The 25,612-nt window shown below is 38.0% G+C and overlaps 1 protein-coding gene across 1 annotated transcript in view; it reads left to right on the plus strand.

Annotated features, from left to right (window-relative positions):
- Positions 1 to 23,608, plus strand: part of HDAC9 (histone deacetylase 9) — a 472,308-nt gene extending 448,700 nt beyond the window's left edge. The window contains exons 25-27 of the mRNA XM_032181790.1: positions 8,282 to 8,366; positions 13,631 to 13,784; positions 23,170 to 23,608. Of these exons, the coding sequence (XP_032037681.1) occupies positions 8,282 to 8,366; positions 13,631 to 13,784; positions 23,170 to 23,209 (279 nt within the window). The 3' untranslated portion in view covers positions 23,210 to 23,608. The remainder of the gene's footprint in view (positions 1 to 8,281; positions 8,367 to 13,630; positions 13,785 to 23,169) is intronic.
- Positions 23,609 to 25,612: the final 2,004 nt, after the last annotated feature.

A 25,612-nucleotide genomic window follows, 5' to 3' on the forward strand; every position in this document is an offset into this window, starting at 1 on the left:
CACTCTCTGAAATTTGCACCTTTATGGGACTAATGCTAATAATACAATGCTGATGATACGATGTATCTTACTCTGTAGATGCCTGGGTCCCTCTATCCAGTTATGACCATTTGGTGGTGCTACCCATTTATGCAAAATGCTTTGTTTTGTTTTAACACTATATCACACCCAACTACCATTTCTGCTGTTACTGACCAGCCATTATCTAATACTGACTGTGAGAAAAAGGAATGGGATAAGTGGACTGAAATTAGAAACTTTCTTCCGTTTTCTTTTAGAGTAAGCAGGGACTTGGAAATTAGATAATTTATGAATTTGTTTGCAAAATATAGCAAAGCAAATTTTAAGAGAGACAAAAATGTAGTAACAGATTGAAGACAAACATAAGCACACTGCCATTTATAATCCACTTATAAAAGAACATGATCATTAATAACTTGAAACATCTCATGCAATAAGCATTATTCTCATGTGCTCTTACTCACAGCTGCGTCCTCAGGGACATGCATTAAATGGTCTGGTGCAGCAGAATTTCAAAGAGAAAATACGCTGTGGCTGCTGAGAAGACAAAAATACTCCAGAGGGGATGTCATTACCAGTACTACCATAAGAAACTGATGTTTGCTTAAAAGAATAAGTAAAGGTGTTGCCGAGGAGCAGACATTAATGAGGAAGTCTGATACCGAGTTAGCAGTTAGAAGTCAGCACGTCTGTTGACGTATACAGATTTATGGCAATCTACACCACATGGCCTATAGCATGTACACTGCTTGATTTCAGCATACTATTCATGAACTTGCACAGCAAACTACAAGTGTATTCCTGCCAAAGGCAGGAAAAAAATGTTTTTCTTCTAATAACCAATTATTGTAATTTGAGGATGAATTCTTCCTTGAATGCAATTCTTTACAGGTGATTAATAGGATAATTATAACTTATTATCTGCCCTTCACTTTTACAAATAATGGTGTATTCTAGTTTTAAAATGTTGGCAAGATGAACTTCAGTTTTTAAACACTACATATGTAATTGAACTCAAATTGAAAAGGTTGGGAAAGTCCTCTGTAAGGTAATCTGCAGTTTGTCAAATGTATTTATTCATGTGCTGAGGATTAGAATTCATAAACATTTTGCAGTTTTTGAAAGCTTTTTTTTGTTGTTGTTGTTTCTGGCCAGGACTTGTCAATACAAGAATCTGTGGCTTCATATGTTCTATTACCAGCAGAATAACATACCAAAAATAATAATAATAATAATAATAATTGTAAGAATTGTTAAACTAGTAGCAACTTCTAGCTTTCATGCGAGCTTTGCATTAAGAAGGAAAACAGTTTGACACCCAAAATAGACATACTTTGTTCTTAGTTATATGTAGCCTATAGGTCAGAGATCTATTTACAAGATAACTTTTTACTCATCTCTTAACAAATGCAAGTGGAGTCACTACAAAAAGAATACACTATCAAGTTAATCTTCTTTAAATAATTTGAGCATGGCACAGGAAATTCCTGCATGCAGTTGTTGATTTTGAAGACTAACCAAAAAAACTATTAAAAAGTCTCTTTTTCTTGGAAGAGCTCAGAATTTAAATGAGCTTTCAGTCCCATCTATGTGTGGTGAATACTTCTGAACTTCTCTGCAGAAGTCCTTTTGAACAGCAATTTCAAAATTGAACAGAAAGCCACGTAGGATTATAACTGTTTTTTTTTACTGATTGGAGGTACTTATATTGGCAATTGTTTATTTCTAAACCTCAATACTATTCCCTAAACATAGGCACCCAGTCCCTTTTCAGATGCTGTAGGGGTACCTAGGACATTTGCAAGGACTGGTTGAAGTAACATAGAATGTAGAGGAGACCCACACCTGTTCTCTGTGGTACCATAAGATCAGGCAGAACACCCCATAATATCTGAAATGGCTCCATTTAGTTTGGTTGTGTTTGGACAGCTCATTACCCACTTAAATAATGAGAAAAATAAAATAGAAAATATAGAGATAAATGCAAAGATAACTTTTATAAAGACAAATTTATTCATTAGAAATTATATATATATATTTAAATAAAGATCTGGAGATCTCAGGTTTGTGGTCCTTATATCCATGTACAAATTTCCATGTCTCATTGAGAAAAATCTGTTTGACCATTTGCAGAGCTAATTAGGAGCACTGTAGGTTATCTTCTTGGAAGGAAATCTTCCCAAGAGGTGGGAAGAGATTAAGCAGCTGGATTCTTTTGAAATCCAAAATAAAAACATGGAAATTCTTCTGGAAGGTAAAACGCAGGGTAAGCATAAGTTGCTTTAAAATGTCCCTGAGATTTCTGAACACGATTTAAAAACTTCTCCATTAAATGAGCATCTGTCAAAACAAAGGACATGCTAGATTCAGATAATTAGAAAATAGACATTTCTTTTAAGCCTAAACTTATTCTGAGTTACAGTCTTGTGCTTAAAGTTCAGATCTCTTATTTATTAAGACAATCTTTAATCTTTAAACAGTTCTGCAGGTTTTCACAGATAGGTTATATAATTTCAAGTACTTATCTTTAAAGCATATATATACATATCAAGTAAGAAATCAATTAAATGTATTTGTATTTTATTCCAAGAAATATGTCAAAACGGGTTTCAATATTCAGATTTTCCCCCAGATCTATCCCTTTTCGTGACATGTGGTAAGGCTGCTGCAAATGTGCAAAGATAGGTTGTTTTCTTTCCTCTACATTACTTTTGAAGAGGCACTACTGTGATTTGAAAAGCCCTCCGGGATAAGCTCTCCTTGAGTTCAGTATTCTGAATCCTGCAGCTTATTTCCAGCATAACTACATTAACTTTGGGGGTTCTTTGGCAGCTAGAGAGAATGAGGAAGGATTCCTCCAAGCACAAAGCTCTTCAGGTCAAAACGTAATGATTTAGTTCTTCCTTCATCTCATCCCATGACAAGAAGCCAGGCGAGGCATTTCCATGGGACACAGAAGTCAGTCTAACATCCTGGGCCCTCTGATCTGTCTACAGGTTTGGGCAAAGACTCTTAAGCTCTACAGGGTACAGTGTTTTTTTTTCTGTGGTCTATAACAAGTGATAATTGGTCACAGATGGGGTCATATTCTCCTCTGCACAGAGGAAATGGTAAAGTGCAGTCCACAGTGTGCTCTGCCCAGCGGGACCCTGCAACAAAGGCACACAGGGGAGGCATGTCTGCTCTCATTGACTGTGGCGGCCAAGGCTGAATTTGGCCCCGAGTGCAAAAACATTTTTAAGTGACTAAATTTAACATCTTCTAGTAAATATTCTTCTGGCTTGAATTTCAGTCTGAAGCAGAATTGACAAAACATTGTGATTGGTTGACTCCCAAGCATGCTTAAAATCTTATACTGCACAATTTTCTTGCAGAGTGTGAAGTATGTGCTTCTTTCTTGCAATCTGTTGAGCTGGCATTTAGGAGGGGATGGTAATTTAAGTGGAAAGCTTGTACTCTGCAGCTTTCCTGCTGATGATGAAAAGTTGGCATTTTCCCCTTTGTGGAATTCAGTGTGAATCTGGGGCTGCTTGCCAGCTAGGCAACAAGCTCTGCCAAGAGGGCCTGGACTGTGTTAAAAAGGGGTTATTTGCCAGAACAGGTAAGCATTTCTCTCTCCAAAATGGAAATATTCATGTAAGTGAATATGGCCTGAGATCAGTTTAAAATTGCATGGTAAACTTGGTCACAATCTTACATCCTTATTCTTAATCTAATTCTAACACTAGAAAATAATTAACACTGAGTCTAAGCCACCTGCCAACTGCTGCTTGCATAAGCATGGAGCTCAGAAATTGGCCCAAAAATAGAAAATTAGATGGGAAAGGAAAGTGGAGCAAGGTACATGCCAGAGGTCAGCATGGTGGCATCAAAGTCCACAAAAAGAGCAGTACTACTCAGGAAGCCATTTGGCTAGGGAGCAGAATATTCCTAGTTCAAATGTACATATTTCCAAGGCAAGGCATGCCTTAGTTTTCGGGAACAGGTAGTTGCTAATAACCCTTCAGGCTTCTGAACCTATTTCCTAGGGAAAACTGTCATTTATGTACAACACTGTAACAATGGATCACAAAAATACCTCCCTAAAGTGTTTTTATATAAAATCAGAAAGTGCAGAAACTTTGAGAAGATCACTAATATAAGAATGTAGAGGCCAAGAGGACCTGTGAGATATTTGAGCTTAGTCCTCTGTAATCATGGCAAGACTTAGAACAACAAAGCCCAATCTTTGTGCTGGTATGCTTCTCGCACAGTAAACATGGGAAAGGAAGGTTGTAGCACTTCCCTCTGCAGCCTAGGCATCCCTGTGAATCTTGCTTGCCTTCTTCCCTTCCTCTGTGCCTGTCAGGACTCTCCATGCTCCTTACCACGCTGCAACAATCTTCCCTGAAGCTAATCTTTGTGCTTTAAAACATGACAGGGCTAAGACTATGCAGATGCAGCTAGATAGTCCCGCTCAGTACAGACTGCTGTAGTTTCAGATTCTCCCCACATTCCCAAGGATCGTTTCAGATCACCTCCTGGGTGAATGCAATTTCAATCTTTATTTCCATTTTCAAATATCTGTTGATATGCCTCTGGCAGACTTTGGTGACCCAAGTGATTTTTGCCCATTTAGATTGTTTTTCCTACTTTGAAAATGATTAGCAAATACAGTTTCTACTTTCATCTGCTGCTTTGGGCACAAAAGCCTGATTCAGCCATGTAAAAGCTTTGAAAATATGACCCTTTGTGTCTGGTCCAATCTGTCTCTCCAGTGGTTTGGTTATTTCTGCACTGACTTGAGCTGTTCTTCTCTGAAAGATTTCTTTCCTAACAATATATTTCCAGTGCTCTTTTCAGCTTCCATTCTGCTAGCCTCCAGATTTAATAGACTTCATGATCTGAATGCCAGTAAGTGTAGGAGGGAAGGTGATGGTGCCATATATGCCAGGTGTAGAGTAATTGCTTTTGTTCACTGTTGGGTCTAACTGTTGATATTTTCCAGGGTCACTGCTATGTCTGTACAGTTCTATCCAACCAGTGAATAGCTGCCAACAGAAATTGGACTTTCAAATGCAGACAGTCTCATTTCAAAGTGTATAGAAATAGCTGCCATAAGCCACTGGCTTTATTTCTACAGTGTTTTTGTAACAGTACTGCATTTGGACTGAACAGGATATATGATATAATAAACTTACTTCTGGAACCTGATGTTTCCCTGATATGGAAGAGGATCCAAGTCCTGTCCAGTTATCCTTAAGGTTAGGAGGCAGAATAGCTGTGGAGAAGAAGATGAGTTTTGAATATGACAGGAAAGTGTTGTGGAAAAAGAAGTTAAGCAAATGATCAAACAAAACTATTATACTCACATCACCTACAGATCTGTTAGTAGAGCTAATAGATAGGATAATGATTTTAATAATAATTGTTGGAAATTTGACCCTTTTTCATCTTGTCTTTAGTGATTCATCAGTGTATTCTGATTTCTGAAAACAGATTTGCCATTTCTAAATATTGGTCTGATATGTCCAGATACTCAAATGCATTCTACATGTTAAACAATTTACTTCTGTACTGATGAACAGAGGTGTAATTGATATATTAAGAAAAATCAAGACAATTTTTTGGATCCTGAAAGGATCTGTGAGGAAGGCAAAAAAAAAAATCTTTTTAATAGGAAATATCTTTTATCTATGTCTACATTGCTTGCTCCTAGCTTGCTATTTAGTACAAGAGAATTTAGTAAGAGAATTTAGTACAATTCTTTCTGCAGAAAGAATCTCAAGGTGCTCAAAGAGAAAAGCAAGACACAGCTTTGAAATCTTTCATTTTGGCCATTTTGGACCTCGTACTCCAGCACTGTTTGTACTTTTACAGCCTGGAACTATTATTTCCTTTCTAGGGAGCGAATTGATCATCAAGACCTTAGGAATTAGGAAATTGTCAAAATAGAACCCTAAGCTACTCTTTAATTCCTCTTCCGTGTTCCTATACCCAGTACAACCAAACAGAACTTCAAGACTTTTTCCTTTTCTGGGCCAAATGATAGATTGCTTTAAAAGAAGCTAGCAAGTGATAAAAGCAAGTGCTATTTACCTATATAACTCAAGATATGGATTATAAGAAAACGGTCTTTATTCTAAAATCTGTGAAGCTTGAGCTGTTGGTGGACATTTTAATAAATGCTGAATTTAATAAATCCTGAAGCTTTACTTCAGGAACCTGCAAGTACTCAAATAGAGTAATCTATGGAGATCATGAAGTGTAAATGTTTCTGTAAATTTGATTTTTATTGTAATTGATCTCTTGGTTCTAATCCATGATACCTATTAGATAGCAACAATCTTCCTTTGCAGTCTGGCCGCCTAAGTAACTGAGTAGAGCTGGGACCAAGTCAGGTTCTACCAGCACTTCTCTGCGTACTTGCTCACTGTGCAGAATGGAGTGATTTATGCTATTTGAAAACAAAACATAATGCTATTGTTTCTAGCCACAAGGAAATCTTCCAGCTGCAATCCCTTATGGGATTCTAAGGAAATAATGACATGAACAGGCCTATTCATTTTAGTACTGAGACACCAAAAGTCTGGTGATATTTGCTATGTCTTTATCACTGACAGACATTCACTGCTGATCATACTGGTAGGATCCAAGAAGTTCTGGGATTTGTAGCTGAGCTTACTTAAAATAGCACCACTAAGGGGATATCTACAATGCAGTTGCTTCTTACTTTGTGTGCTTGGATCAAAGCTGTTTTTATCTAGTTGGTGGGTAGCAATGCAGCAGTAGCAACGCCGAGGACAATATGTGATGGCTACCGAAGTATTTACTTCACAGGGGAAGCTGCTTGGGTGGGCTTCACTTGACCTAGTTTAAAGTAGGCCCAGGCATGCTTAATAAGGGAGATTTGTCTGCAGTACAGATGTCTCCTATCAATGATGGTTGAACTTCCTTAGCTTTAGAGAAGAGAAATTGATGTTGATATTACTCTTGTTCACCTTGACATGGTTGGCACTCCTGACTCTGCAGAAAGCACACCTCCACCACCAGCAGCCTGTGTGGGGAAGTGGTAAAGTTGGCTGGTCTCTAAACACAGTTTAAGGAAAACTTAGTTTGAAGATTTAGCACAAAAAGGGGCATTTAGCCCAAACTATGCTTTACCCTTTTTCTAGGAGAAAATATATGGATATAAACCACAAGTAGATAAATTTCAAAATACAGTTGTTTTTGACTTGGTTGTTATCCCCATGAATTGATAGGTTATAGTAATTTTGGATGATAATAGTAATTTCTGATGATAATAATAGTAAATACTATCATATGTTTATCTTTTGCAAATCTGAAATCCAAATTAGGACTAATCCACGTCCTATGAGCAGAAGAAAAGTACAGTATGTCCCCATGTACTGAAGTACCAGAGTAAAATGGAAAAATACTGTTACCTCCAGATCATAAATGGGGATTTAAAATGAGTGGGCAATTGTCACGGAAAATAAGTGTTAAAAAGGTGGCTATATCAAAAGTGTCCAGGGACACTTTTTAAAATATTTAGGTACCTAATTTTCCTCCATGGGAAGTGGTGAAGGTTGGCTCATATTCATTGCAGGGAATAAATAATTATGTGTAGTATCTCAACACATAGTTCTGCTAATTTATTATGATGCAGACCTGTGCAAAGAATACACAATTTAAACTGGCTAATTAAAATGCAGTTGGTTTTAAAAAAAAAACTTAGAGAACTTTTACTGCTGATCTGCATAAACATTTTTATATCCTACTTTGTTTGAAATTAATCCAGAGCTAGTAAAAACAGCTGTTTTATGTTTTTCTTCTAAAAATCTTAAAATGTGTAAGATGGTTAGATGCAATAACACCAGAAAAATGAAGATAATAGAGTGCACACTTCAGTTCCAGTGTGGCTTCAGTAAGGTTTTATTTGGAGTACCCAGCTGCGTATACAGACGCAGTGGAATTTGGTTTGTGAGGAACCTACAAAAATTACACAAATAACTAGCATTTTTTTAATGAATAATACACAGACATGCACCTGCTTCAGAGACTCGATAGATTAGTCTTGCAGCCAATAGAAAAGCCCCTTGGAATTCAATTACATGGCTGAAAAACAGAAAACAAAATCATGGCTATACTTTCAGAACTCTAACCAGCAAAATGTTAGCAGTTCCTGGGCTGAGCTTTTCCTGAGGATTAGATTGTTTCAGTTTGTTTTACTTCCCTGTGTCTTATTGAAAATTTATATTATTCTATTCTATTCTTGCAGCTGGAGCCTCTCCCGGAAGATATTGTGCACCAAATCCCCAATAAGAATGCAATAGCTTCTTTAAAAAAGACCACTGAAATTCAAAGTATGTTCCTCAGTTTGGGTTGTTGGGTTTGGGGTATTTCTTTACTATTAATTAATGTCATAGAAATTAAACTGTGTTTCACAGAAAACAACAGGCAAGCTTTTTATGTATAAACCCAGATGCTGTGTCTAGTATGTGTATATGTATATATATACACACTTTTGTTTCTTTGCCATCTCTTTGTTTGTACTATGTATTTATCTCTGAAGAATTAAGCCACTTTAATTATTTAGAGCTTTCTGATGCTTGAATATTCCCAAATCTCTCCATTCCAGATTAGTTTAAATGAAATAGGTGTTTCTCAGTGAGGGATATGAATAGACAGGTAAATCAGAACTCTAAAAAATATTTCTTTCAATCTGTGTAGTCCTTTACAAGATACTCACTTTAAGGTGTAGAAGAATGTGAAATAAAATGTAAAAGCTCAAATTGGCACTGATCCCTGGAACAATGGTGACAAATATGTTGTGATTTTATCCTATTTCTAGTGCAGGCAATACTTTGCTTCATTTGTGTGCCTTGCTTCCAATCCTTTATTAACCAGATGCTTTGAGGCTTTTGCTCTGCCCTCACAGAAGATTTTTCACTTTGCCATCAGTTGCCTTAATACATCTAAGCAGACCTCCCTTCATTTCTCTAATCTTCTGCTCTGTGCCATTTTACCAAGGCAGCAGGAGCTTCCTGACTTCTACTGTTTGCTGGCTCCTTAACAAAAACAAATGGATAACAAATGTTTTTATTATGTTAGGCTAATCACAAATAATTGGGAGTCACCTCTATAAAATAAAAGCAGCTTTTAAAAGGGACATCATGCATTATCCACTGATAATGCAGTACTTTTCAATCTGACGTTAGAGATGATGCAAATTTATTGTAGATGTATAATTCATCCTTCATATCTAGTAGTTACCAGATATGTATGTTCTCTAAGTAAATCAGCTGTATATGATACATTTCAGTATGTTATTTTTAGTATATGTACATACATACATGTATACATATATACATACATGTATATGTACATACATTTGTACATACAGTGGTATGTCCTAGGGTAGCTTATGAGGTAGTGCCTTTCTTAAAGTTCTCCGTTAATGTGGGAGTCAGCAATGTAAGGAAATTTAAATCCTGTGCAAGATAGTATTGATTTACAAATGATAATAAGGACTAAAAGTTACACACAAGGAACCAGAGAGCTTAAAGACAGCAGGAAAGAATATCTAAATCTGTTTGGAATTTAATGTATGTGTTAAATGCAATACATGTTTAAATGTAATACAGGTACTTAATGAAAAATGAATCTGAAACAGACAAAAAATGGAGAGGAAAAAATAAATAATATTGGATCTAGAAAGGCATAGTGTTTTACCAGCAATGCTTACACATCAATGATGGCCATTTAGAGAGAAGGAAGAGACTTAGGAACAAGGGTATGTTGTGTGTCCCAAAACACAGTCCAGAGCTCAGCAGAATGGCTTAATTTTGCTTGTTCAGAGCAAACTTTGGTTTGAGCAGACCCAGTACAGTCATGGAAGTCCAACAAACTTCTGAAACCTATGCCAGGCTGCTGAGGATTCGGAGTTGTTTGTACATAATATTTTTGTTTGTCTGTTTGATTTTTGGTCTTATTTGTTTGTTTGTTTGTTTCCCAGCTATTACCTAAAAAGTTATGTATGCATCATTTTGTCTGGAGAGAGGCTGAGTATTAGAAAGGAATGTGTGTGGATGAAGGAAAGGAATATTGAGGAAGTTTAGTGAGTTTTATGCAGGATGCATAATTAGATGGAATTGAGAGAAGCAAGTGCATGTTGAATGTTACATAGTTATGCAGACTGAAAGTGGTGGAGGTGGAGGAACACCTACAAAGATGTTGAGAAAGCCTGCTTTTTCTAGATGACTGCATGTGTCTTGGGCCTATTTCTGTGAGCTAACATTGATAATGAATATTAGCAATATTTTAGACAAAAAAAAGTCCCTCCTTTGTGTTTTTATATATATATATATATATATTTATATTGAAGATGCAATACTTAGACAATGAAAGGAAACTTTTTTTTTTTTGTAAGTGGAATGGAATTTGTATAAATGTTTTGTTTGTGACAGTGATCTAAAGCTCTTTTGGAAATGTAATACTTTTGGAAGTGGTAGTTCCCACACCCTTGTAACATGGTATTTCTAAATAATCCTGTTCATTAGCTTTAATACAACCCCCAAAACAAATTTTTCAAGCAAGTCATGGTACACCATATCCAAAGCTATTGGTGAAAGGCAATTACAAATGCTTGTAACCAGGACAGAATCATTCACTTTTATTATTTCCTGGTTACAAACAGTGCTCCCACAAATCTTTGAGGGGGACTTAAGCACATATTCATGCTGAAAGCCAAAGCATGTCTAGAAGACTGATTTGGTTTCACTGTTACTTCTTGCAAACAGTGATTGCTCTTCAAGTTTTGTATGAATGAAACCAGTGGCATGCTCCCTTCTTTTCCCTGTACTCCACAATGTTATCAATGAATATAACAGGACTGGTAGAAATCCACATCCCAGCATAGTACAGTGGAAACAGCATTTTAAAAGGTATGAGCAGTTTGAGGTAGATGTGTCTCCTTTAAGCTCATCTAATTGTCAATCCACAGCATACCTGGGGTTCCTAACAAAGCTCCTTTGCAGCTGTGATTGCCTCTCTGTTCCACAAGACTTTGCCTGCAAATCTTTTGGTTGAAAACATATTCAAGCACTGTGTGCTTTGTGCACACTATATATTTGTTGTTCTTTGTTAAGGAAAGCTTGCAAAGCTGTTCTGCTTACCACAGGTGTGCATAAGCTTTCTGATTTTAAAGAAAAATCTACTGGTGCTTTTTCACCAGCATCAGAAAGCCCTGCACAATGTACCTGCTACTACCTGGATGCTATTCCTAATTGGAACTGCTTTAAAATTTCCTCCCACAAACCACAAACAGCCTGCCATGTACTCCCCTTTTCCGAAACCCTCCACTGCAGCATAGGTGCTGCCACCTGCTTCCTAGCCAGACTCTGCTACCCCTCGCTATTGCTGAAATGCCTCTGTAACACAATTCGCAGTGCAGGGAAACATGAAAAATCACCGATCACTTGGGAGTGAAGGGCAGTTAAATGGGCACAGAGAGCCTGCTAATATGCTTGATTTGGCCCTGAGTTTTAGTGTTACAAGAAAGCCTGGATTCAGGGGGCAGCTGGTGTGTGAGCCTGTGTGTGAATGAACGAATGTGATGTAGCAATCCTCACTGATGCTGTTTTATTGTTGCTGCAGGAGAGCAGCACAGTGGTAGCTGGTTACTAATATTTTATTTTATGAATAAGAGCCCTTGAAAACTCCAGCAGTGAACATGGGTTCATTTCTTTTATAGGCAAGAGGGGGTATTATTCCCATGCCAACAGATTTGATTTTCTTGCACATCTGTTTCTGCAACAAAAACCCCACCCACTCTGTGAACATTTAGCTCATAAATTATAGGGTTTGAATTGGGTGTATATTGCAAAGACTGACTTTTGCACACATGATCTGTGAGAACATTGTGGAATGCCCATATAAATTTTTGTTTGTTTTTAGTGTATTTTTTAATGAATAGAGAATATGGTCTCTGAACACAGTAATAATAGAGAATATTTTTGTCTTGTTTTTATAAAATTTGCCAGGCTCCAATCACTGAGCCTACTGCTATGTACATAACTTTTTAGCTGTGTCTTTCATGCTTTTGGAGCAAAGCCAACCTTCTAACACTTAATCTCAACTTTGTAGGATACTTAATACACTTTACATTTTATCCCCAGAAGGTCCCTGTTATTTAAAGATTCTGCTAACTACTCAAACGTGCACACTATTAGAGTTCAAAGAAACACTCTGGCCATGCTCGCTGGTTGTTCTTGCAGATTGACTTGGGCTTTCATCTTGCAATGATATTTTTGAATAAAGACATTTTCAGGCTTTACTGACAGCTGCTTTCTCACTGGAGGGAAAAGTTCATCTTTGAAAAAGCCTGAAACAGTGCTGAGAGCCATGTTACCAGTGAGGGAGTTTTCAGCAGCCTTTGTGCAGCTCAGACAGCACCACCACTGACTGGTCTGGCCTCCCAGCTGTCAAAGCCTCCAGCTACCCTCCGGATAAGCACTTCTCCTCAACCTGCTGCCCAGCTGCCAAAATTCTCCTTTTAGCCCTTGGAAAAGTCCCCTACTTGATCCCCTGTCTTTCACAGCTGTTGAAACCCTCCGTCTAATTCCCAGATAAGTACCCTGACCCAACCTCTGCAGCAGCTGCTGGAAGCTTCTTGCTAAACACTGCATAAGCACTGGTCCAGAGCTCCCAGCCTTCCCAAAGCTCCTCATTTCCAGGTGTCATCCAACTGGCAATTAGTGAGTGCTTGGTGGATTACTGGGTTGTAAGAAATGCATATGTAAATTCTTACTTTTCACTGTGTCACCACTAATTGTCCTCCTTTTCTTAACAGCTCTGCAGTAGTGGGACATTTTTTATGTTGCCCATAAGTCACCTGCCACTACTGTTGGTGTGACTCGAGAAGCTCATTACTGTCTCTTCTGTTGCAGGCTGAAAGATGAGGATGCTCGTGTTTTAAATCCACTGCTGTGTTTTTGCACTGCAAACTAGAAAGCTCTATTCCTTATGATATCTGGCAACTTTCCAGCAACAGCCAGTTCATATATGAAAGTTTTAAAGAAATTATTGTTCTAGTATACGCCCTGAGGGTGGAGGAGAAAGAACATCCAGGACTAACAAACCTGATTGTTCTGGCAACATCACTTCAGTCCAAGCTGGCATTTCTGACTTTTTTTTTCCATTTCAAGACAGTGCTGTGTGAGCATGTTGTAAAACAATGTTCATTTTCCTAGTCCTATTTATTGTGTATGCATCAGCTGTCTGCAATACCAGAGCTTCTAGGTGTTAACCCTGCCCTGAACTCCCTTTACCTTGTGAAGATAAAGCCAATAGCCTGTCTGACAGTATGAGTTCATTAGGCTGCATGTTACTCCGCCAGTTTATTACCTTCTGGGGAAGGGTGTGACACAGCCCTTGGAATGAAAGTGCTTTCCAACTTGGCATTTGTAGGTTCAGAAATATACTTTGCTGCAGTTTGAGATTTCAATTGTGCTGCTTACACTACAGTGATTTAAAATTATAATCACCCCACGTTGAACTAAGTGATTACTATGCTTGAACCACCATGCTAGCTAAAATTCCCATAAATTATGATGTATGTTTTCCTTAGGCAAGTACTGGAAGTCAGTGGAGCCATATTCTGTGCCAGTGGATTGTGCTCTGGCTGAGTCTCAGAAACGAGAGAGGGAGGAGACAGAAACAGTATCTGCTATGGCCTCCCTTTCAGTGGATGTTGAACAGTGCTTTCCTCAGGAAGGCAGCAGGTAAGCATATGCAATTATTCCAGAGAGCAAGGCTTTTACTCTCCAGTCACACGAGATGCAGAAGACAGTTAGACTAAGACTTATTTCAAAATTGTCTGCTAATTGAGCTACCTGGAATTTGTCATTCCTGAATTTAAATTCTCCCTACTTGGCTGCTGGAAACAGAGGTATGCTATGCTAACATATTTTTGATGTGTGTAATTCTTTACTAAGTTTCATGAGTAGTAAAACAACCTTATTTTCTCCTCATGTCTAAAGCTCTCTACTATAGAAGAAGTGCACAGTTGGCATTACCTGTATGAAGATAAGACATGTTCAAGTGTAATCAACTGTATTCTTTTTATTGGAAGCAATTCAAAACTGTTTTAGCTTTAACTTTCTAGGAAGGCATCTAACACATGGTCAGATAAATTTAATAAGGATGGACTTAAATCATTATTAAATGATATCAGATAGGCATTAAACATTACTTCCCTGGAAGCAATGGAACAGGGCCAGTATAAAACTTAAAGCAATACTGACCAGGATCAGGGCCAACATTTTCTGCCTACTGTGCTGAAGGTACCAGCTAAGAAAGGAAAGAGAATGATGTTTTTTCCAGCTTGTCAGCTGCTTTTCTAGGTTAATGAACATTGCTTTCATTTTCACAGCCTGAGAAAATGATACAGTAACTGCTGTTGGTTTTCTGCCAATTAAAGATGAAAAAAAAAAAAGCGGGGGGGGCTACTGAAGACTATGTGGTCTACAAAACAGTACTTGTTCAAAGTGACACCAGGAATCAGAAGAGCCACTGCAGAAGTTCTTGGGGTTTCCTATTTACTCATCTGAAGGACAAACTTTTCTGTCCTTCTCCAACAGAGGAAGACCCAAAGTGCAGGGAACTGTTCAGTTTCCGTCATGCAGAGAAAACAAGGGAGGGAGGAGGAAAGGAGGAAAAACCCTTATAAGGAGACTCATCAGCTCCCTTCATGCTGTGGCTTGGAGATGCAAAACAACAGGAAGGAAAGGAGGGAGCTCTGGGTAGGCAGAACGATGGTGGGAGTGGGGCCAAAAGGATCCATGGTCCTATGCCGTGACAGCAACTTGTTTGATTTGGTTCTGGACTCCTGCACAGGCTCTTTTATTCAGAACTGGTCCAATAAGCAGCTGAAAGCATCCAGGAGAATGGTATGGACACAGCTAAACGCTATAGCTGCATTTGGAAGTGAACGTCTTTCACAACCATGAGACCATCTGTCAATAAGTTAGCATATGGGGCTCAAAGAGACACACGAGGCAGAGCTAGCTAGTAAAGTTAGCAGTTTTTACATAATTACCTTTCTGACTGAAATTACGTTTTTTGTTTGTTATGGCTCTTTTTGGACTAATATTATTACAAACAAATCCATAAAAGCTTAGGGAAGGATCCACTGATGAATGTGAGACATATTTTAGATCTGTGAGTGTGTAAATCAGTGCTAGGCTAAGGAATAATGCAAAGTTTGTCATATAGATTTGTGACAGCCACAAGACACTTCTGTTAGCCAGGGACTGAAAGCTGGGGATCCTATTCATGTATGTATGCACAGCTCTGAAAGACATGGAATTTTAATTAAAGTGTTGGAACAAAAACAGTCAAACAAAGTAAAGTTTTAAATTGTGTGAAAAAGGGTCTGGTTAATTTTGTATATTTTTATATTTCTCTGAATAACCAAGAACTGTATTTATTATGAGCCTTTAGTCACTTAAAACTACAGCCATCAAGAGCAACCACTGATCTTACATGACTTGAACAAAATAACCCTTTGACTAATGCTGTACTTAATTATTGTATTTATTACCTACCCACTGATAACCTGTGACAGTTTCCACCCACTCTGAAAACAGCATTTCAGAGCAGAGCTGAGAGAAATGGAAAAAAAAACGGATGTGCTGAAATGTACACAAGTGGAATTCATGTGGCTGCCAGATACATTACACTTCATCAGTCCTGGGCTCTTATGGGGGTGAAGCCATCATGATGAATTGTTCTGTGGAAAAAATGGCTTCGTTTGAAATATCTTTGTTGCTGCAGAAGTTTTTCAGTGGCACAAATAAATCTTTACTTGCATGTATCCCTGAATCTGTTTTCATATTTGTATAACTCTAAGTTACCCAAAGTTACCCAAAGCCAGAGAGCAACAGCACAACATAAGCATTATCTCACAGAGCCAAAAGTGACACCTAGGTTTTGTGAGGCTTCAGGATATCACCCTCTTGGCTTTCTTCCTGCTGAATGTAAAAAGGAATATGGGATCAAAAAGGGTCACCCTGACAGTCTGATTTCAAAGGCGCAGGCCACAGAGCTGCAGGGAGACCTGAGGGGACCTGGCTGCACTTTGAGCATGAATGAAACTCTAGCACAGGACTATAAATCCAGGGATTGATTTGACATTGCACACTACAGTTCCATGCCAGAATAACTTCATTCATTTAACAAAAGCATACTGTTCAGTTCATAGATACATACCAACACAAGCTGGAGTAACATAGTGATGTCAGAACTTTATTTTTCACATTTGTTCCATTTGTTATAATTAATATGATACTCCTTCTCTAGCCCCCTTCTATGACAACTGTCAGGGCTGCAGGGACATGAGGAGCCCTTGGGGCTCTTAAGTGCACCCCTCTTCCCTATTGTAGGTGGCAGTCAGTTTCTGAAGATCTATTGAAAGCCTTTGCATTGAGTATTTTGGGGGAAAAGTTAGTTGTGGCTGGCAGGGCAAGTTCAGAGCAGAAAGTGCCATGGTGAACAGGGCAGCCTTAAAGGTTCCTTCATTATGCCAGGAGCCAATTTACTTTCTCTTAATAGCCACCATGGCTAGCCAGGCTGATAATTCTGTTCCTGTTTCATTGAATCAATGACAGACATCCTGTTGACTTCAGTTTTGGATGATTGGGCCTGCAGATGAAGAGTGGCAGCAAAACTCTCTTTGCGGGAAACTCTTGCCAGTTATGTTGGAGGATATATTGGTGTTTGAAGTGAGATGACTCATTTCAAACTCAGATTTGGGTAAAGCAGCTCTTTTCCTGGCCAAGTCATATCTGACTCATTTACCACTGATGAATAAACGATAAAATGCTACTGGCTAAGGCCCCTCTTAAGTTTTTCCCTTTCTTTCTTCTCTCTTTCTTTCTTTTCTTCAAGTAATAGTGGAGATTTTTTTTTTTTATTTGATTTTCTCTGACAGGCTAAATGAAGAAAACTGTGAAAGCTGCTACGCTTTTTGTGTTTAATTTTACCAAAGCACAACTCTGCATTTTAAGATTCAATTGAAACTTGATTACAGACTTCAGAAGAGAACAGATATAGAAAAAAGCCTTTGTGGATAGGAAAGAAAACATGCATGATGCTAACAAAGATTTAAGTACAGATGCAATTAAAGGAACCAGCGTGCCCTAGAAAGCATTTCTAACTACCATAACTTTTGTGTGTTGATAACTGCTTATTCCCTAAGTGAGATATAGATTTAACTGATTAGAATTTTGCTTTGGCCAGACATCTGTTTCAGAAATCCTGCTATGAAAATATTCAATACAATGCTGTCCACGATACACTGGAGCTTCTGTACATTTCTTCTTAAAATGGAAAAATAAAAGGGTGTGGAGGAAGGTCTCTGGCACTTACTACTTTTACAGCAAACAGTAAATCTCGAGAATGACATTTATCAGGATTTGACTTTATGGCCTTCATTCAGCCAAGCATAAGTTTTACTCAAATTGAAATGAAAACAAAGTGTCATTTTTAGATATTTCTCTCACTGTTACTGAGCTATCAGTTGCATTTTGAGCTATGCTGCAATATATTTTATAGCAGTAAGACTGGTTGAATTGTGGGGTACAGCTAGCTGCCACCTAGGCCCACATTCTGTGTTTGTGCATCAGCTCACAGAGCTTTGCTTAGCATATTGCTGTTTGGGTATCCACTTCAGCTGGGCTGAAGAACCTGCATCTACCCGGCCATACCCCACAGGATCTGAAATCACAACCAGGCTCAGGGGTCAGAGGATCTGCAGCCTTATCTTGCCCACCTTCCTCTCATCCCCCGGTGGAGGTTGCCTAAGGAAGAGAACTGGGAACAGAGATGTGGAGAGACAGCCCTGCCCTGCTTAGGCGCTAGGTCTTGATGGCTGTATCTGACACATACTGTGTAAAAGCTTCCAGGGTATCTACCCAGGATACCTTCCAGATATAAATTTTTCAAAGGTGTTTTTCAACAATCTTGCAGTTTTGGTGTTCAGGTGGTGAATCCCACAGCTTCATCAGGCATTGCACTTCTTTTTCTTTGCTCTAAACTTATTACCTGGTAAATTCACTGAACATTCTCTAGTTATGAGAAATCAAAGGATTTTTTCCTTACATTCTTGTCCATACTTAGCTGTCTCAAGACATTTTATTCCTCCTGGTATGAAAGTAATTTCTTCTAATCATTCTTCCTGCCCCTATCTATGTCTTTTCTATTCCAACTTTTATTTTTTGATGGTGTAAGGACTGCATCCAGGACACCAGGTGTTGGGCATACTATGTATTTATAAGGAAGATTAATGATGCACGTTTTTGTTGTTTGTTGTTCTCTTCTACTCTCATTAAGCTCTCAGTAATTGCCATCACAGTATATAAACAATTAAATCTGTCCTTCCCCCTGCTTTGTGTATTACTTTGTATCTGTTTACCTTCTTTTCCACTCAGAAATGGTGCTATGGGCTTTAGGTCTGTCTAGTATCTGTAATTTTGCATCATTAACAAATGTTATCATCTAAATGTACTGGTACTCTGCCACGTCTTCTTCAGATGCTGTGGAATACCCTTCCATGATGAACATTCACCAGTATTAGTATCCATTTCCTACATTTGATGGTTTGTTAATCCATGTCAGGACCATCTCTCATAACCTAAGTTCCTCAGAGCACTTGGATAAAATTTTAGGAAAACTTTCTTTGTGCAGAGGTATCACTTGATCCCTCTTCCTTCAGTTCTTTCAGAAACTTCTAATAAATTTGGGAGGCTTGACTTCTCTGCAAGAGTTAAGTCTTAACTCATAGCCAAATTACTATTATCTAAATGCCTATTAATTCTGTAATTTATTATAGCTGCTATCAATTTCCCCAATACAGACTTACTGTATGTCCTGTAGTTTCCAAAATGGGGATTGCATTTCTTACCTTCCCTATCTCTACCCTCTCTGGATTCTGAATTAAGCAGTGGAATATGCTCAGTAATTATTTATATAGAAACATCATGATTACATTCCCTTAGAACTCAGTGGACAAATATCATCTGCTCTTAGCAATTTGGCAATGTTTAATATATCAGCTTGTTCTAGTGCTGATTCAGTTTAAGACAGTTCATCTGCAAATAATAAGATCTGCCTGATGCTTCTCTAGTGAACAGAGATATAAATAGTTCATTTTGCTCTTGTGGTTTACCTTCCTTGATGCTCCTTTTATGCTTTGATCATTTCTTCTGAAGTATTTTGAAAGATCCTTCTATTATTACTTTTTATGCCTTTAACATGTTGATCTTCAGATTCTCCTTTTGGCCTCGTTGTGGGTTTACATTGAACTTGCCAGTGTTTCTACTTTGTTTGCCTTATTTAGTCATGACTTCCTCTTTTGAGAGCTTGTGTGTACTTACCTTATTGTGATCTTAAACGGTGAAGTTTTTTTCCTTTTAGCTCCTCTCCTTTGATTCATACAGAGTCAATTTTTACTAGTATATACACTTACCCAGGATCTCTAATATGATGACTTAAGGCACTCTCCAAGTCATCTTCATGGTTTAGAAAGGTACCTCTTTTTCCCCAGCTCTTTGCTACCAGAGGATCACTTTTCAATTACAATGCTCTTCCTTGAGACAGATGAGTTAAATTAGGAACAGATTATGGCATAAAACAGCCATACCCCACCAGAAAATCTATCTTCTGTTCAGTGATTTTTTGCGACTTGGAAGCATACCTTGATTTTTTATTTTTATATGTGTGATGATGTAGCTATGAGGAATCCCTGTAATTCTAATTTATAAAATAAGGTAAGAGAAATGTTTGCTTTTTTGGATGATTTACAGGATTTATCTGTTTTTAAATGTTGACTTTTTTTTTTTTTTTAATGCAGATATTAGCTATTTTAAATAACATTAAATAATATGGTTGCCATTTACTTACAACAGCCACAGAGCAGTACGTAAGATGTTACAAGTTTAGCCAGACTTTTTCCATATGGCAGGATTCTCTCATCTACTCCAATTGTTTTAATATAATCATTTGTTTTAGCAGTAACTACAAAGAGACTATTTCACTCTACAAGAGTGTGAACTGCATATAGAGAGAGGCATAGGTGAGCACCCTTTATGGCATACCCAAGTAATTAGACCAAATGAAAGAGGGCTCTGCTCCTAGGCACTTGCAATTTCAGTGAGCCACCATGAAGCTTTATGAAAAATCACAGTTGTGATTCTACATTCATTACAGTCCCAATCTGTGCCATTTGGGATCTGCCAACCCCACAGATCAGCCCAGATCAGACCCAAGCTCACAGTTACATTTCTGAGGAATTAGTCAGAGCATACAATATGGGTTAATTTTTTTGCCTGTTTTGTGTTTTTATGCCAACTTCTTGTCAGCTACAGGAAGACAGACTGAACTGATATAACTAACAATGACATAATTAAGGTAACATAAATTTGGCCTGTCAGACTCTGCCCCCTTGATTTTTTATTTTATTCTTTGGAAAACTTTTGATTTCAGCTGAATGGGTATATATTGATTCACCTCTCAGTGTTTTTCTTTCTGTGCAAAGGGCTCTAAAACTTTACTTGCTCTCTCCCAAAGCTCTGGCCTAAGCTGTTATCCCATAAAGATGCATGTTTTTAATGGTAAGCTGTTGGATAGATCCAGTGACTTCTCTTGCACCAGTAATTTGAAGTTAAAGCACACACACAAATCTTCAAAGCAGACTGGAGAAGGTTGAAAATACTCACACTGAGAGACAGCAGCTGGATTTGCTAAGGCACCTGAACCTCCTCTCCATTTCCAAAAATAGCTTAGCATCTTGTGCTTGCATATAAATATTTCGACTGGTGCCTAGGCTCTGGCTGTTGCAGAATATTGGGATGTTGTTGGAGTGTGTTGGAATACACTAGGACACAGCACTCAAGGTTAGTCCTGGTGCTCAGAAGTGCCCTCATCAGGGAGAAATTGCCCAGGACTCAAAACTATGAACGTGATCATCTCCGAGTTGTGCTACGTTCATGAGAATGTCAGTCCTATAGGCCAAATACATGTGAGCAGACTTGCATGTACTTCTTCCCTATCTCTTTATAAATAACCCAAATATCCACTTCCAGGAGTTTTCCAGAGCTCCATTCCTTCCTACTCTGCCAATCTCCAATTGAAATCTATTGAAAACTATTTCTTCCCATTCATTTATTCACAACACAACATAAAAGCTTAACTGTTACCTGCTTTCAAACTGCTCTCTTCTCAGACAGCCTCATAAGTCCCTGAGTGTTTAAGAGGGCCTACTATGCTTTTACTTTATGTCAGAGGAGAAGCAGGTCCTCCAAGAGTGGCTGGAGAAAGTGAGAACATGTAGTCAGCACAGCAGTGATATACAACGAGCATGGTCTGTACATGGAGCATGTTCCTTTACTATACCTGAGGACCTGAGCAGCAGGCTGAGCTCCATCCCACCTTGTTGCCAGTGTGCTGCCTCTGCCAGTGTGCTGCCTCTGCCACAAGCCAGAACAATGCAAGGTAAAATGAAATGACAACAATTATTATTTATTTTTTTTTAAAGATGTCTCAATAAACATATTTTGGTAATCTTTCTGGGCTTCTACTGCCTGTTGAGGAGGAGTGATGCCCAGCTGCATCTGTGCATAGGCAGGACAGCGCTCCCACCCAGCTTTGCTGTGTCCAAAGTGGCCCCTGCTGCAACCTTCCTTGAAATTGTGCTTCACATCCCCACTCAGAAACAAGGGAGCTGCAGTGATTATTGTAGACATGAAAATGTCTCCACTGTATAGAGAGGAACAAAAGATTAGAGATTTATAGATTTTTTTTTTCTGGTCACTAACCCTTTGGAAAATGATTAATCTGAAAATCATCTTTTTCATATAGCACTCATTCAACTTATTTTTCAGTGTACTAGCTGTAATCATTCTAAATCATAAAGGAATAACCTGTATAAAGCCATTTAGAGAGACACTTCTGATTTTTTCATTGGGAAAGACTTTAATAAAGTCCAGATTAATTTAAAGTTCCCTGGCTTCCTTGCTAAATAAACTACGAAAGCCCATGCAAGCCCCCATTAATTACTTCCCTCCCCACTGCTCCCCATGGGATCTCATGAGCTTGTATTTTCTGAGGTATTTTTTACTGAAACTAATCATTATACTGGCTTATCAGATTTAACTGTTAAATGTCTGATTTATTTATTAATTTGTGTTTACTTTTCGCCCTCCCCTCATTTCAGAATTGCTTGAAGTGGTTAGTTTTAAGGAGGTCTTAGACTCATTTCTGTACTGTACCCTGTCAGATTGAGGTGACAAATGCTGTGTCAAAATTCTTACGCCCTTCAAAAGTGAGGTCTCACCATGGTCTCAAAAGCTCCCCATTTTATAATTACCAGCATAATCCTTGGTTGCAGTAGCTTGTTAGGTACAAGGAATGATGTCACTTCCCAACGGCTCAGCGTATGTCCCCATTTGATATTTACTGGATGTTTTAGAGCTCATCTTGCCTAAGCTGAATGTTTCCCAGAGGCTTTCAAATAAAAGACACTTACGATGAGATACTGTTAATGGATATTTGTCTATGGCAGTGATCTGTTAATCAGATTTAGAATTTGGTCTCAGAAGTTGCAGGCAGGCAGGCAGGCAGCCAGGCAGGGAATTTATTAAAGCACAGAATCAAAAGTCAGAGGACTGAGGAACTCCACAAGAAATGTTGCTAACTACTTGGCTACCAGTGAACCATTTTGTTTGAATGGTATGGGCACACTTAGAAAAACAAATGCATGTATTTTTAGTTGCAGATGCTTGCAAAATAAAAGTATCACAGCCATTTTTTTTCACAAAATTATTTGATTCTGTTGACACAAAGCATGTACATTTCTGGACAAAAAGTTATAAAATATTCTGACATATTTTAATATAAACAGGAACATTTTAAGTGATTGCTTGGATCTAAAATGTTTTTCCACTTGACATTTGTTTATACTTCCTAGGAAAGAAACTCTATTTATGGATAACTGAATAACACAAATAAACATCAGAGAGAGCTGAAAAATCAGCTTTGATTATGCATGAAAATCTACAATGTCATTGTGTACTCTTGTGCCGTATTCTGATTGCCTGTTTATTTTTACAGAGCTGCTGGCGAGCCCATGGAAGAAGAGCCAGCCTTGTGAAGTGCCAAGTCCTCCCTGATATTTCCTGTGGGTGACATCATTGTGTATCCCCCCAAAGCACCCTCAGACATGTCTTGTCTGCTGCTTGGGTGGCACGGATCAGATGGAACATAAACACTGGGCACAAAACTCTGAATAGCAGCTTCACTTGTTCTTTGGATGAACTTGAAAGGGCCCTAAAGATTCCTTAAATGTAACCGCTACAATTCTAGAGTTACAGTAAAACAGGCCTGGGAGAAAGAGCCTAGAGCATGCTTTTTATATGCTGTTTGACCCACTCACCAACATGAATTGTGAAATAGAGTATTACAAAATTCTACATGATAGATTATAGATACAAGAGTTGCGACAGCCAGCAAAATACTTGGTAAACTCCATGAATCACTTTCTGACACTTTTTACTGGGTAATTTTTTTCATACTGTGTTAAACTGTTAATAGAATTTGTTTTCTCTGCTTTGTGTAATGAAGAAAAAAAAATTATTTTACATGCTGTTTTTTAACCCCTTGTAATGAGTTCTTAGCAGAACGAGTAAAAGGTGTGTAAGCTAAGATGAAGGATTTTAGCTAAAGGGAAAGTACTTCTTATTGTACTATAAATCCCCCAAAGTACTGTGCTTGGTGGTGCTTTTTTTTTAATTTTCCCTTTTCCCGGACATATCTCCCCATTTTATGTAGCCTTTTCTATCATAAAATCACATTCATGATTCCCTAAAATGAGCGACCTTCTGTCTTTAAAAAAGTGCTATACCCACCGTAGTTGACAGTAGCTCTCACCAGATGTGCAGCAGCGATCAAGTAGTCTCTGAAAAATGGATGGCTTTCCAAATGTGTTTTTAGTTTGTTCCAAAATGTTTCTGTGTCCTGACTCTGAGAGCAGCAATCAGCAGCGGCTACATGCAGCTCATTTGGAGCTCAGGTGTTTCCGTGGAGGTTGTGTGGGGAGCGTTTTTACAGGTTGTCATGTGAATACAGACTAGTTCTTTTATGTAGTCCTGCACCGAGAGAGCTGATGTTGCTTACGAAGTTTCCAAGGGTTTAGGCTTTATTTTAGATCCCCCAAATGCAGCAAGCTTTCCCTGCAATGTGACATTAGCTGTTTAATTCTGTGTTGGTGAACGTAACATAGAGCTGTGCCTTTAGCTGATAATGAACGCTTAAACTATTACACGTGTTGCCTTACCGTCAGAGAAAGAAATAGGGCATGTATGTAAAATGACTTCAGATGAACAAAATTGTGCTACAGCAACTTTTATTTTGTTTACAACTTTCTCACCTAATGAACCCTTTGAGATATCTTGAAGTATTCTGCTTGCAGCCAGTATTTGATAACTCACTCGGCTTTTAAAATCAAATGATGTTCATTTTTATACATTTTCCAAACTGAAAGTATATATTAAAGCCATAAGTGAAGACTGTCATGCTTTTTATTCTGAAATCTGAAAGAAACCTTAATTAAAACAAGATTTTGGTGAAGGCCATGATATGAAAGATATGGAACAATATGGTTTCAGTTTTAGGCAGACTCAAACCTGTAAATCAAAGATGAAAGATTTCACTCAAATAGAATTATATAATTCTCTTTTGTTATGCAGTCAGACTATATCTTTCATGCATTTGGGTTTGTTTATGATTAGCATTTTAATTTTAAAGACTTTTATTACTTATACAAAAGCTCTCTGCTACAAGTTAGAAATCTGAGGCATGCTTTGAAAAGGGAAATCTAAAAAAGGAATGTCATTTCCTATAACGCAAAGCAAACTTTTATTCTAAAAGGCTTACTCTAAAATGGATGCATGCCCCTCAGAAAGTAAAATAAAATTTTACCTGCCATTTACAAGCCAAAATCATGCTCGTTTTAGTAATGCAAAGGGTCCCAGCCGGCTAAATTAACTCCTGGTGCAAGCCACCTTGCCTGACTTTGAGCTGTTCTGAAGGGATTGTTCACATGACTAAAGCAATCAGAAGTTCACCCTATATTTTTAGCAGACTTCTGATGGCAATCTTACTTGCCATTTACTGCAATTTACTTGTGGTCTTCAAAGAAGTTTCCCTTCAAGGAAACCAAGGACCATAGCTGATGAGTTGGGTAATTTGTAAAGCTTTTCACATTTTGAAATAATAGCTGCAAAATTTTAATTGAGTGCACAGTAAGATCATTTTAGAATTAACCCCACAAATGTAAAATCTATGTCCTTAGCTTGCATGAAATGGAATATGAATTGCAGCTTGAAATGTGACTGACAAACTTTGCCAATTAAAGTCTATATTCTGGGGTGGAAATCAGCTAAAGATGTCCTTTGTAGCTGGAAATGCTTTTAAAATTCCAGAATAATTTGAATTAAACCACATTATAAACTCACACTTATGCATTTATACAGGCATACTCCCAGACAGACAACTA

The sequence above is a fragment of the Aythya fuligula genome, chromosome 2 (assembly GCF_009819795.1).
Source record: "Aythya fuligula isolate bAytFul2 chromosome 2, bAytFul2.pri, whole genome shotgun sequence".
NCBI classification, from domain to species: domain Eukaryota; kingdom Metazoa; phylum Chordata; class Aves; order Anseriformes; family Anatidae; genus Aythya; species Aythya fuligula.